This window comes from Bos grunniens, chromosome 16 (genome assembly GCF_055505025.1).
Source record: "Bos grunniens cultivar Pamir isolate PY7600 chromosome 16, Bosgru_T2T1.0, whole genome shotgun sequence".
NCBI classification, from domain to species: domain Eukaryota; kingdom Metazoa; phylum Chordata; class Mammalia; order Artiodactyla; family Bovidae; genus Bos; species Bos grunniens.
The window spans coordinates 40,335,464-40,349,960 of NC_141180.1; the positions used below are offsets into that span (position 1 = coordinate 40,335,464).

The 14,497-nt window shown below is 40.2% G+C and overlaps 2 protein-coding genes and 1 pseudogene across 3 annotated transcripts in view; 1 reads left to right on the top strand and 2 right to left on the bottom strand.

The window, feature by feature from the left end:
• The window catches only part of TNFSF18 (TNF superfamily member 18), a 112,824-nt gene that overhangs the window by 30,602 nt on the left and 67,725 nt on the right, over window positions 1-14,497 (top strand). The gene's annotated exons all lie outside the window — the stretch shown is intronic.
• On the bottom strand, window positions 6,708-8,893 carry LOC147356682 (hsc70-interacting protein-like). Its single transcript, XM_086344619.1, is given in 2 exon segments — window positions 6,708-7,745; window positions 7,748-8,893. Coding segments are annotated over 2 exon segments (1,071 nt in total). The 5' UTR covers window positions 8,063-8,893; the 3' UTR covers window positions 6,708-6,989.
• LOC147356683 (UDP-N-acetylhexosamine pyrophosphorylase pseudogene) lies at window positions 11,928-12,647 on the bottom strand (annotated as a pseudogene).

Sequence of the window (14,497 nt, forward strand, 5' to 3'; positions counted from 1 at the left end):
AAGTCCCTGGAGGTTGGAATGCAATGATCCCTGCAGCTAGATCAGGGTATCTTGGGGAAAAAAGCTTCCCTATTATTAGAGACCTATGATGTGGTGGAGCACTCCAAGAAAGATGACACTAAGTTTTTGTTTTTTATTTATTTTTTAATTGAAGGATAATTGCTTATCAGCCATAGGCACACCCATGTCCCCTCCCTCCCACCTCACTTCCCATCCCAGCCCTCTAGATTGTTACAGGGCTCCTGTTTGAGTTCGCTGAATCATACAGCAAATTCCCATTGGCTATTTTACATATGGTAATGTAAGTTTCCAGAATTATTTGCAGGGTAGTAATGGGGACACAGACATGGAGAACAGATTTATGGACACCAAGTGGTGGGGAAGGAAGAAGGTGAGATGTATGGAGACATGGAAACTGAATTTTATTCACCAAATTTCTTCAAGCAGAGAGTCCCTGATAGACTGTTGACTTAAAGATGGCTCCCCTGATATCCTGTTGTATCTCTAGCATCTAGCACAAAATCGGGTGACAAAAAATATGTGATGTTGTCAACCGAATGGTCCAGAGGATGCTTATTCACCAAAAAAGCACCAAACTGGAAGTGAAATTCTGGATGTGAATTATTAATAGAAAAACTTCAGCTCTTGTCCCTTTCTCGTGCCTCAGAAAGGAAAGATGGGAGCAAGTAGGGCTGCCTTTCCTTGTGCTGTCTTCTTGTTCCACAACATTTTTGTTTTTTCTCCCAGACCATGGTATACCAAGAGCTCTCCCCACATTTTCTCCTGATAGAGGGACAGAGATTGCTTAAGTCTTGACTTTTTATCCCCCCTGCCTTTTCCCTTGTATTCCAAGAAACATAGTCTCCACAAAATTTTGCACGAAAGGATACCATGGTCAAATTATACTCAAAGATGCTTGGTCACAAGCACAGTCATGGAAGACAGCTAGTTTGGCCCTGTGCTGAGGAATCCTGTTTTCTTTCATTCCCTGACTCTCCTCCTGGGCCCATTAGCAGCCTCGCCCCTCCACCCCTCCACTCTCTAATAACAGCACATTTCTTTTGCCACGCTTCCTCACAGAGTGTCGTTAGTCACTCAGCTGTGCCCGACTCTTTGCAGCCCCATATACTGCAGCCCATCAGGCTCCTCTGTACGTGGGAATTTTCCAGGCAAGAATACTGGAGTGGTTTGCCGTTTCCTTCTCCAGGGGATCTTCCCAATCTAGGGATGGAACCGGATCTCCTGTACTGCAGGCATATTATTTACTGACTGAGCTACCAGGGAAGCCCTTCTCACAGTGTAGGAAACCTAATTCTGAAATGCCCTCCGATTTAGGCACAGTGCTGCCCTGGAGTCATATTCTTGTCTGGTCTGTTAGTCGTGTTTCTTTCCAAGGATTCTCAGTTGCACTAGCATGTTCAAAATATTTAAGACCCTACATGTCCATTTGAATGGGTAAACCTCTATCCCTTTGGTGGGGTTTCCTTCTATACATTTCTTGGGGAGTTGGTTGTTTTCCCAAAAGGCCAGGGCCTTGTAACGTCACTAATTGGTTTGTATCCTCAAATGCTAAATAATGAGGGAAATACTTTATGAATCCCAAATTAGTGGCTGATAGATCTCTTAAGAGAAATTAGTAAGGTTGGAGGTGATGCTAATGTAGCCCAGGACAATGGGCTTCTGGAGTGGCCTAGAGGGCTTAGAGTCTGCCACTCTTTGCTTGTGAGGAAGCTATACCATTGGCTTGAAACTTCAAAATTGATTGTGGAGGAAAAGCTTTGGCAGAAAGTTTGGTGTCCTTGTAGGAAAGGAAGGGAGGAAATAGGGCTATGTTCTTATTGGTATTTGTGGTCCAACTCTTGGGTTATAAGTGAACGTCAGCCCATGAAAGAAAACCCACAGTCACATCTTTATGAGCTAATGTGAATGTTCCAAAGTGGTATTGTGGTTAACAAGGCTCTACTTCAAGAATAAATGGTCCTTTAGCTGTGCAAAGCTCTTCCTGATAAATAATAAACAGAAATTTCTGGAGTGGGGCCTTCAAGTCTTTGTTCCAGAGGAAGAAGCCATTTGTCTGGTCTGGCTCTGCTCCAGGTGGATTCTGTGTAATTTAAGTAATTCTGGATTCTGAGCCCACAAAAGCCTAAGCAATAAAAATGAGGGGACACACTACTCACAGAGTGCTGAAGAATTGATGCTTTTGAACTGTGGTGTTGGAGAAGACTCTTGAGAGTCCCTTGGACTGCAAGGAGATCCAACCAGTCCATTCTGAAGGAGATCAGCCCTGGGATTTCTTTGGAAGGAATGATGCTAAAGCTGAAACTCCAGTACTTTGGCCACCTCATGCAAAGAGTTGACTCATTGGAAAAGACTCTGATGCTGGGAGGGATTGGGGGCAGGAGGAGAAGGGGATGACAGAGGATGAGATGGCTGGATGGCATCACTGGCTCGATGCATGTGAGTCTGAGTGAACTCTGGGAGTTGGTGATGGACAGGGAGGCCTGGCGTGCTGCGATTCATGGGGTCACAGAGAGTTGGACACAACTGAGTGACTGAACTGAACTGATGGGTTTCAGTGTAGGGCCAAGAGGCCTGTTTTCTCAGCAATACTTGTACTTGTTATTATAATATTTAATTCCCCTTTGCAAGCACTGAACATCGGAGAACTTGAGAGCAGTGTTTAATGCTTCCAGTAGAGCACTTTATGTCTAAGCATTTATCCATACATATTTTTTAGAACTTTAGGCCCCTTGGATAGATGTCCCTCCATGTCTTCCTCTTTCTCTCCAGCCTCCATTTCTCTCCATTCATGTCCTTTTAACACCTTTGCAGAAAACCTCTGATTGCTTTCCCAATTGGGAGTTTGACATTCTCTCATAGTCTTAGGAATTTGTCCTTCTTGAGAGGTATTTTGTTTGCTTTCCCCTGAGTGTACAAGAAAATTCACTCAGAGACTTATGTAAGTAAATTTAAAATAAGTAAATTTTATTTAAATTTAAAATAAGTAAAATAAATAAAAATTTAAATTTAAATAAATAAAATTTTCAAATAAGTAAAAGTAAATTTAAAAAGGACTTCCCTGGTGGCTCAGCTGGTAAAGAATCTGCCTGCAGTATGAGAGACCTGGGTTCAATCCCTGGGCTGGGAGGATACCCTGGAGAAGGGAACAGCTACCCACTCCAGTATTCTGACCTGGAGAATTCCATGAACTGTATAGTCCATGGGGTTGCAAAGAGTCGGACATGACTGAGCAATGCTCCCTCACTCAAATTTAAAATATATACATACTGAAAGCACTGGCTTGTACACACTCTGGCACTCTCTCTTTCCTCTTTATGTAAGATCGTGGTCGCTGCAGTGTGAAGAATAAATTGGAGGAAAGAAAGACCAGAGGTTACTGCTATGGTAATTTGGGTAATGATGATGGGGCCAAAGAAAATGGGATGGACTCAGGGGTTATTCAAAATATGAATGGAGAGGGGTGAGGTAATGAGGAAGAAAGAGACATATAGAATTGGCTTCTGACTTGATTGGGTGTGGAGTGATGAATTCAGGGAAAAAGAAACTGAAAGGAAGGAAACAGCTGAATGGACATCAAATGAATTCAATTTTGGACACACTGATTAATCGGATTTCCAGATTAATCAGAAAGAAGTTGTATATGTGTGTTTGGAGCTCCAGTGATATCTGTCTGGAGACACAGAGTTGAGATTCCTCATCAAACAGGTGTTAATTGATGCCCTTAGAGTGGATAACATAGCCTACTAACCTATTTAGAGTGGCTATCAGTTCAGTTCAGTTCAGTTGCTCAGTCGTGTCCAGCTCTTTGTGACCCCATGGACTGCAGCACGCCAGGCTTCCCTGTCCATCACCAACTCCTGGAACTTACTCAAACTCATGTCCATCGTGTTGGTGATGCCATCCAATCATTTCATCCTCTGTTGTTCCCTTCTCCACTTGCCTTCAATCTTTCCTAGCACCAGGGTCTTTTCCAATGAGTTGGTTCTTTGCAACAGGTGGCCAAAGTATTGGAGTTTCAGCTTCAGCATCAGTCTCTCCAATGAATATTCAGGACTGATTTCCTTTAGGATGGACTGGTTGGATCTTCTTGCAGTCCAAGGAACTCTCAAGAGTCTTCTCCAATACCACAGTTCAAAAGCATCAATTCTTCAGTGCTCAGCTTTCTTTATAGTCCAACTGTCACATCCATACATGTCTAGTGGAAAAACCATAGCTTTGACTAGACAGATCTTTGTTGGTAAAGTAATGTCTCTGCTTTTTTAATATGCTGTCTAGGTTGGTCATAGCTTTTCTCCCAAGGAACAAGCATCTTTTAATTTCATGGCTGCAGTCACCATCTGCAGTGATTTTGGAGCCCCACAAAAATAAAGTCTCTCAGTGTTTCCACTGTTTCCCCATCTATTTGCCATAAAGTGATGGAACCGGATGCCATGATCTTAGTTTTCTGAGTGTTGAGCTTTAAGCTAACTTCTTTATTCTTCTCTTTCATTTTCATCAAGAGACTCTTTAGTTCTTTTTCTCTTTCTGCCATAAGTGTGGTGTCATCTGCATATCTGAGGTTATTGATATTTCTCCCAACAATTTTGATTCCAGCTTGTGCTTCTTCCAGCCCAGCGTTTCTCATGATGTACTCTGCATATAAGTTAAATAAGCCAGGTGACAATATACAGCCTTGATGTACTCCTTTTCCTATTTGGAACCAGTCTATTGTTCCATGTCCAGTTCTAACTGTTGCTTCTTGACCTGCAATTAGATTTCTCAGGAGGCAGGTCAGGTGGTCTGGTATTTCCATCTCTTTAAGAATTTTCCACTGTTTGTTGTGATCCACATGGTCAAATGCCTTGGCAAAGTCAATAAAGCAAAAGTAGATGTTTTTCTGGAACCCTCTTGCTTTTTCAATGATCCAGCAGATGTTGGCAATTTGATCTCTGGTTCCTCTGCTTCTTCTACATCCAGCTTGAACATCTGGAAGTTCATGGTTCATGCACTGTTGGAGCCTGGCTTGGAGAATTTTGAGCATTACTTTGCTATATGTGAGATGAGTGCCATTGTGCAGTAGTTTGAACATTCTTTGAAATTTCCTTTCTTTGGGATTGGAATGAAAACTGACCTTTTTCCAGTCCTGTGGCCACTGCTGCATTTTCCAGTTTTGCTGGCATATTGAGTGCAGCAATGTGAAAAAAGATGTTCACGACCCAGATAATCACGATGGTGTGATCACTCACCTAGAGTCAGACATCCTGGAATGTGAAATCAAGTGGGCCTTAGGAAACATCAATACGAACAAAGCTAGTGGAGGTGATGGAATTCCAGTTGAGCTATTTCAAATCCTGAAAGATGATGCTGTGAAAGTGTTGCACTCAATATGCCAGCAAATGTGGAAAACTCAGCAGTGGCCACAGGACTGGAAAAGGTCAGTTTTCATTCCAATCCCAAAGAAAGACAATGCCAAAGAATGCTCAAACTATAGCACAATTGCACTCATCTCACATGCTAATAAAGTAATGCTCAAAATTCTCCAAGCCAGGCTTCAGCAATATGTGAACCGTGAACTTCCTGATGTTCAAGCTGGATGTAGAAGAAGCAGAGGAACCAGAGATCAAATTGCCAACATCTGCTGGATCATGGAAAAAGCAAGAGAGTTCCAGAAAAACATCTATTTCTGCTTTATTGATAATGCCAAAGCCTTTGACTATGTGGATCACAATAAACTGTGGAAAATTCTGAAAGAGATGGGAATACCAGACCATCTGACCAGACTCTTGAGAAACCTATATGCAAGTCAGGAAGCAACAGTTAGAACTGGACATGGAACAACAGACTGGTTCCAAATAGGAAAAGGAGTATGTCAAGTCTGAATATTGTCACCCTATTTATTTGACTTAGATGCAGAGTACATCATGAGAAACGCTGGATTGGAAGAAGCACACGCTGGAATCAAGATTGCCAGGAGAAATATCAAGAACCTCAGATATGCAGATGACACCACCCTTATGGCAGAAAGTGAAGAGGAACTCAAAAGCCTCTTGATGAAAGTGAAAGTGGAGAGTGAAAAAGTTGGCTTAAAGCTCAACACTCAGAAAACTAAGATCATAGCATCCGGTCCCATCAATTCACAGCAAATAGATGGGGAAACAATGGAAACAGTGGCAGACTATTTTGGGGGGCTCCAAAATCACTGCAGATGGTGACTGCAACCATGAAATTAAAAGACATATTCCTTGGCAGGAAAGTTATGACCAACCTAGACAGCATTTTGTTTTTTTTAATATCAGTATAAGAACACTTTTCTATATTGAACTTTAATGAGACTTCCACCATGAATTGACTTTAAATACTTTAGATCAATGTACAAAGTATTCTGTTAAGGCTTATCTGTATCAGTACTAAAATTCAAACACCATGAGCTCAAGACCAATGGCAGTGCTGCCACTATATTTGGTTTTGTCAAAGTCCATTATGGCCTTTAGGACCAAGGCCATTCACCTACTTTTGTTCAGTTTATTTATTTTTTAAATTAATTTTTTTTTCCAATTCAAACTTTATCTATTTAAATGCTGTATTTGCCTCCCACTAACAAATCTTTATTTCACTCAAACTTGTAACAATAAATCTTCCACACTGATGTATCTTACTTGCCTAATTAATTCAAAGGAAAAAATCAAAATCATTAGTAAAGAAAAATGTAGGGGTTAATACACCTTTTTAATTTTAAATATTTTTAAGGTTTAAAAACTGCTTAAAGTTTTACATTTCTAGTAGGAAAACATTATCTGAATGAATACCCTAATGGCAAACCGCTATAAAATGTTTTCAGTTGCATTTGGGGCAAAGGGGTAGGGATTATCTTCAAAGCACCCCAGCTTTCTTCATGAGAAGGTCAGAGGTACACTGGTTTGTATTATTGCAACATCCATTAGGTGATCTAAGTTGCTTTTCCTCCAGCAGGGCTTTATGTCAGAAGGGCATTATGCTTGACCCCCAAATTTGGCCGACAATTTACTGATGAGATTCATAACCTTTGGGTTGCTCTGATATTTTGACATATTTGCCGGGTTCTGGGCCACATCCTGGAAGGCCACCATAACTTCTGGATCCTGCATGGCTACAAGGACCTCTGGATCACTAAGAATTTCATTGAGGCCAGGCATTCCCCCAGGAAAGCCACCTGGAAAAGAGCCATACTGAGATCCTGATTGTCTTCTGGCTTCTTCCTCCCTCTGGGCTCTCTCATGTTCTTCCCAAGCCTTCTTAACCCTTTCTATTCTTTCTTTGATCTCACGCTCTTCACGTTTTCGCTCATACTTTCTCCGATGTTCAGCAATTTTCTGGGCCCTTGGTTGAACTTCCTTCAGCATTGCACTAGCATCTTCATCATAATCCAGCTTACATGCAAGGGCAAGATCATGGGCAGCTTCTTCCCAATGGCCCAGAAGTCTGTGCGCTTTCCCTCGCCACTTGTATGGCTGAGCTGAATCAGGATTTATTTCAATAGCTCTGTCACAGTCTCGGATGGCAGCATTTGGCTTCTGTAATTTGATGAAGACACTGGCTCTCTTGGCATACAGAATAGCCAAACGAGGATTTAGCTTAATGGCATCTGTGAACAAGTCAATGGCTTTCTGTAGTTCACCATCATTTAGGGCATCAATGGCAGCCACTTTTTTATCATTTGCCTGATCCATCATCTCCTCAGTTATCTCTACATTTTCATCTCCCATTTCTTTTTTTTTTTTTTTTCTCCCATTTCTTGAGGTGCATCAGTGTCTGGTTCAATCACACCTTCATTGTCAATTTCTAGATCACTTTCCTCACTTGACGGTTCGTCTGTCTTTATGTTTTCCTCCGCCTTCTTACTATCTGTTTTTTCTTCCTTGGTATTTTCTTCCAATTTAGTTTTATGAGCAGCAGGTGGTAGTTTACCCCCCATGCTCTCCACCCACTCCCTCAGGAAGCGCATTTCCTCAGTGTGCAGAACGCTCGGGTCCTGCTTACACATTTTCACAAAGGCTTGAAGCTCGCTCACTTTGTGGGGGTCCATAGTTTAGCAGTGGTGGGAGGCAGCGGGCGCGGTGAGGGCGGTGGCCCGATTCCAGTAAATTAATTTTTTTTTAATTTTTAAAAAGCAGAGACATTACTTTGCCAACAAAAGTCCATCTAGTCAAAGCTATGGTTTTTCCAGTAGACATGTATGGATGTGAGAGTTGGACTATAAAGAAAGCTGAGTGCTGAAGAATTGATGCTTTTGAACTATGGTGTTGGAGAAGACTTTAAGAGTCCCTGGACTGAAAGGAGATCCAAGTGGTCCATCCTAAAGGAAATTGGTCCTGAACATTCATTGGAAGGACTGATGTGAAGCTGAAACTCCAATAATTTGGCCACCTGTTGCGATGAGCTGACTCATTGGAAAAGACCCTGATGCTGGGAAAGATTGAAGGCAGGAGGAGAAGGGGATGACAGAGGATGAGATGGTTGGATGTTATCACCTACTGAATGGACATGAGTTTGAGTAAACTCTGGGAGTTGTTGTTGGACAGAGAGGCTTGGCATGCTGTAGTCCATGGAGTCCCAAAGGGTCTGACACAACTGAGAGACTGAACTGAACTGAACTGAACTTTCACAGCATCATCTTTTAAGATTTGAAATAGCTTAACTGACATTCTGTCACCTCCACTAGCTTTGTTTGTAGTGATGCTTCCTAAGGCCCACTTGACTGCATATTCCAGGATGTCTGGCTCTAGGTGAATGATCACACCATCATGGCTTTCTAGGTCATGTAGATCCTTTTTGTATAGTTCTTCTGTGTATTCTTGCCACCTCTTCTTTAATATCTTCTGTTTTTATTAGGTCCATACCACTTTTCTCCTTTATTGTGCCCATCTTTGCATGAAAAATTTCCTTGGTATCTCTGATTTTCTTGAAGAGATATCTAGTCTTTCCCATTCTATTGTTTTCCTCCATTTCTTTGCACTGACCACTGAGGGAGGCTTTCTTCTCTCTCCTTGCTATTCTTTGAAACTCTGCATTCAAATGGGTTTATCTTTCCTTTTTTCCTTTGCCTTTAGCTTCTCTTCTTTTCTCAGCTACATGTAAGGCCTCCTTAGACAACCATTTTGCCTTTTTGCGTTTCTTTTTCTTGGAAATGGTCTTGATCACTGCCTCCTGTACAATGTCACAAACCTCTGTCCATAGTTCTTCAGGCACTCTGTCTATCAGATCTAATCCTTTGAATCTATTTGTCACTTCCACTGTATAATCATAAGGGATTTGATTTAGGTCATATCTGAATAGTTTAGTGGTTCCCTCTAGTTTCTTCACTTTAAGTCTGAATTTGGCAATAAGGAGTTCATGATCTGAGCCACAGCTCCTAGTCTTGTTTTTGCTGACTGTATAGAGCTTCTCCAGCGTTGGCTGCAAAGAGTGGCCATAAGGGAAGAGAAAAGGACCGTGGACCAAATATCAATGAATGCCAGTATTGTAGGCATGGCTAGGAAAGAGGAACCCACTTTAAATAATAAAGCGGATGAAAAAAAGATGTGAAGTAGGACAGAAACTAAGAGAAGAATTTTTAAAGAAGGAGGAAATAATCAGTCATGTGAAAGCTCAGAGACATGTCTGGAAATGGTGCTCTTATAAATTACATTTCCCCAATTTGATTACAAACTTCTTGTGTCATTGTTGAAGAAAACATGGGTGGAACACTCTCGAACATAAATCATGGTAGTATTTTTTTGTATCTGTTCTCCTAAGGCAAAGAAAACAAAAGCTAACGTGAACAAATGGGATCTAATCAAACCTAAAAGCTTTTGCACAGTGAAGGAAACTATCAACAAAACAAAAAAGACAACCTACCGAATGGGAGAAAGTATTTGTAAATGCCTTGTCTGATAAGAGATAATATTCACAATATATAAGGAACTCATATAACTCAACATAAAAAAAAACCCCAAATGATCTGATTAAAAAATGGGCTGAGGACCTGAATATACATTTTCCAAAGAAGACATACAGATCACCAACAATCATGCACTTCTGGTAGGAATGTAAATTGGTGCAGCCACTATGGAAAACAGTATAGGAGTCCCTCAAAAAATGAAAAACAGAGATACCATAGGATCCAGTAATTTCACTCTTGAGTATTTATCTGAAGACAATAAAACCACTAATTTGAACCAAACAGTTCATGTTTTTCTGATAGCACACTGTTTACCTTTGTGGGAAAAAATAAACAAAAGCAGTCTCAGTGAAAACTGTAGAAAATCTGGAGTTGAGTCCTTTCTACAGATAAATACGCAGTAATTTCTTGGCATGCCATCTCATCACATGGGAAATACTATGTGCTCTATTTACAAGAATGACTTCTCTCGCTTTCTCTCTTACTGCCTTCTAGGTTACTGCCGGAACCTCTTATTTTCTAGGGCAATTAAACATGTACATAATTTATTCCTTGTTGATAAATATAGGAAATGGGCACTGATATGTGATGTAAGGGGAAGATCCTTTATATTGTGTACTGCAAAGAGTGTCTGGTGTCACCTGATTTTCTAGAGCTGGTACCAAGAATTTATAAATGTTTGATTTCTGTGGTCCATAGAGCAGTTTCCACTTGCACTCAGTAGCACTGTGAGTCAGATGACTTTATCAAGTCTTGTCACAGTTCTGGAAATTGGGTATCCCATCAACTACTCAGAAAGGAAAAATATTTCTTATAGTTAAAAACAGGAATAAAAAAAGCTTTCACTTCCTTCAGTTAGTGTGAAATTTATTTACTCAGGCTTGTGAATGCTTGGAAATTGTCTACTTCTTTTTTTTTTTCCCATTTAAGCTAGTTATGATTCAGAAAAACATTTAAAAGCCAACTAGAAAGTCTGTGGCTTTGGAAGCCATACTTATACTTTCCCACAAAGGGAAATAGATCCCTATTAGTTAAAAGTCTAGCTTAGAAATGATCACTAGACTATAGTATATTTGTTTGCTTACCTCATTGTCTTTCAGATGCAATAAGATGAACAAAGTACAGTTCTCCCCTTTTTATATTTCTCACTCACCACTGAGTCATATGTATATACAAAATGACCTAATGCAATTTGTCAACACAAGAGTAGGCAGGCCTTCAAATTTTCTGGCTTTTATCAAAGTGTAGATTCTTTCATTTTTTTCCTGGGAACTAATTCACTTGGATCCCACTATCAACTTCAGTAGAATGGCTTTCATCTGACATTTTATACATTATACTTCTGCCTTTATAAAGAGCCATTATGTACATTTGGACAGCATTTTATTATTTTTTCTTAATTTTATTTTTGGTAAAATAAACTTATAGTACCATGGAAACCTTTCAACATGTACAATCACATATTTTTACTATGTACAACTTCCAAAACAAGCGCTTTCAGCTGTAAGTAAAGTGATGTTAAAACATCCTGACAATACGTAAACTGTAGGAAATTTCTTAGATGGCCAATATTTTCCTTAGCTTAGAAAAAAAGTTATACAATTGAAAAATGTAAATAAGACCTTCAGTCAGTTGAGAATTATAAAAATGTTTTCTGAAGTTCAGTCACCTGGATCTTAGGGAATATGGAGTAGTTGTGAGTATTCAACAAGCAAAATGAAAGCTTGTGGATATTAAAACTTGAGTATTTCAGATGAGGTCCTATAGGTTTATGATCAGTCAACCGAAAATAAAAGGTATTCTTATTATGGGAGAACTTGGTATCTGGCTCATATACCATTCTTCTTGGACTCCATTCTCATCAGTGATTAAAGGTGCATGGAATTCTCTCTCTGTCATATAACTTTTTGGTCCTTCTCCAGGATAGGAAATAAGAGGAGAGATTTTACATTGGATTGGTGCATCATTGGCACCCTTCAAGTGGGGAATTGCTGGGAGGCGAGAGCCAACTTCATCTATGACATGGCCTCTTGCATTGAAGACCCAACAATGATGGAGGGACATCAAAACATGCCTTGCAGTAGTAGAGTTGTCCATTCTGACTGTCTTTGTCCTTTAGTGGGGAAAACTCATCTTCCCCTAATACTTCATATACCATAAACTTTGTGGATTCCATTGTTCTTTCACTGGTTATTATATACCGCAAAAAGATGAATTTGTTGCCATGATATTATTCAGCTAACTATTGAAGCCTCAGGATACACTCTGATTGAATCTGGAAAAGTGTCTTACAGGATGGCAAACCAACATCATACATCCCGTAGGGACATGCAACACTAGGCCTTGTCCCCTGCCTACCAGCTAGAAGAACTGCCACTTTGTTCCAAGAAATCTGGAAAAGTCCTTGTCCTTCAGTTTCCCAGGCCTGCAGCTGATTTGGATCCCTGGTATCCCTGCCCAATACCTCTCAAGGGACAGGTTCCATTCAAGCATCCACTTTCTCTGGAAGAATGATTAAATCAATCAGTCATCTTTTGGTAAAAGAAGTTCAGCTCCTCAAATTTCATGGCCTAGAGCTCTGCATAAAGTTCTACCTGTTGGGCTTTTTTCCATCTCCTTCCAGAAGTGTAGCAGGTGTTTTTGTCCAGCTTTGGACATCCTGAGTTTGAGGTCATTAACATTCATCATGTTCTGGGAGTCAGGTTTTTTGATAACTGGGGTATAGTTTCTACAGCTGTAAACCTCCCTCAGCCTGAGGCGGCTCCTCCTGGCTCTGGCTCCTTTGGCATGGCCACTCATTGGCATCCAGTGCCAACTCCCGCTCCAAGTGTATACCCTCATCTGGGGCCGGGGCAGCAGGGCAGGTTGGAAGCTGGGGGTGAGGGGTGGATTGATAGTCCCAATCACTCCATCCACCCTTTGCTGCAGTGAGTGGTTGCCTTGGATAGCATTTTAAAGTCATATGTAAAAACAGTAGAAGTTATTGTCAGATGTTATCTACATGTCACTCATAGAGATGGGTCCAGGAAATGATTTCCTTTCTTTTTTCTTTCTTGCAGATGATTTGGTGTCTTAAATACAAGAAAATGAAAACTTCATCACTTAACACATTTGCTTCCCTTTTGCAATGGCTGTCAGAGTTTAGAGCCAAACACATTGCTCAAATATCATCCTCTATCTGATAACGCCCATCTTTTCTGTTTGGTGTCCTAATGACTCTTGAACTGAAAGTAGGATGGCCTTTGTCCACAGTCATACTAGGGTTCCAATTTCAGCTCTTCCTCTTGCTACTTACAGGAAGCTACATGACCAATTGTCAATCCATTTGACTTCTATGTGCCTCACTTTGCTTATGTACAAAATAGATAAACATAATCCTTGTTTCATCAAATTGTGAAAATTAAATGAAAATCTATTTTTTATCCTTCAAGATTAGTTTATTTCTTTAAGATGGACCACTTTGAGTTTTTAATCCTTAAATACTCTTCTGAGTTTGAATCTGTTTATGGTGAGTTGCTGACTGGAAAAAGTGCATCTTTGCAGCTAGAGCTTAAAGGCCCTTCATACAGAGGAGGAAGAAAGCCACTGGGAAGTCAGAAAGTTGTTTATGGTTTTCTGAATAATTTAAAAATTAAACTTTCTTTTGGTGAAGAAAATGGCAGCCCACTCCAGTATTCTTGCCTGGGAAATCCCAGGGACAGATGAACCGGGCAGGCTATAATCCATGGGGCTGCAAAAGTCAGACATGATTTAGCAACTAAGCCACTACTACCATACTTATTTGTAGCAGAACAGGGTTTTAGAACCTGTTCAGCATACAGCTCCAAGAAGCCAGTACCAATTGATTGGCGTTAGAATGAGAACTAAATTCACTTGGCATCTCTGTGTTTATCGCTTAAAAACATGGGCATATCTTTATGAATTTTTTTCTGAAGTAAGAAAGTAATCCATGTGGGTTCTTCTATACTTTCTCATCTGATTTACCCTATAATTTAGAAGTAGTATAGAAATAATTTTCAAATGGAAAAATCAAGATTGTCTCTGACCATAGAACAGATTTTTAAAAAGCAGATATAATAGACCCAAGGCAAGCAGGACAATTAATCCTAGGTTATAATCTCAGTGTTATTATCAATCTCTTGACTAACAAGTAGGAAGTACAATTCAGTTTACCAAAGGATTATTTTTGTAACAAAAATAGAGATGGTTTAAAGACTCAATACATAGACTTTTAAATTCATACTATTGGAATTGGGTCCTGCTTTGCCACTAACAGTCTGACTCTGGGGAAACTAATTTCTTTGTTTCAGTTTTCTCACCTATAAAGTGAGATCTTGAATTTTCTGTCTCGGTTTCTTCATCTGTAAAATGTGACCAGTAATGATACCTCACCATCATAAGATTCAATGATTTAATGCTTGCAGAGCACTTAGAGAAGTGCCTAGCATACAGTAAATTCCTTTTAAGCATTAGTTGCTCAGTCATGTCTGACTCTTTGCGACCCCATGGATGGAGCCTACTAGGTTCCTCTGTCTGTGGAATTCTCCAGGCAAGAATACTGAAGTGGGTAGCCATTCTCTT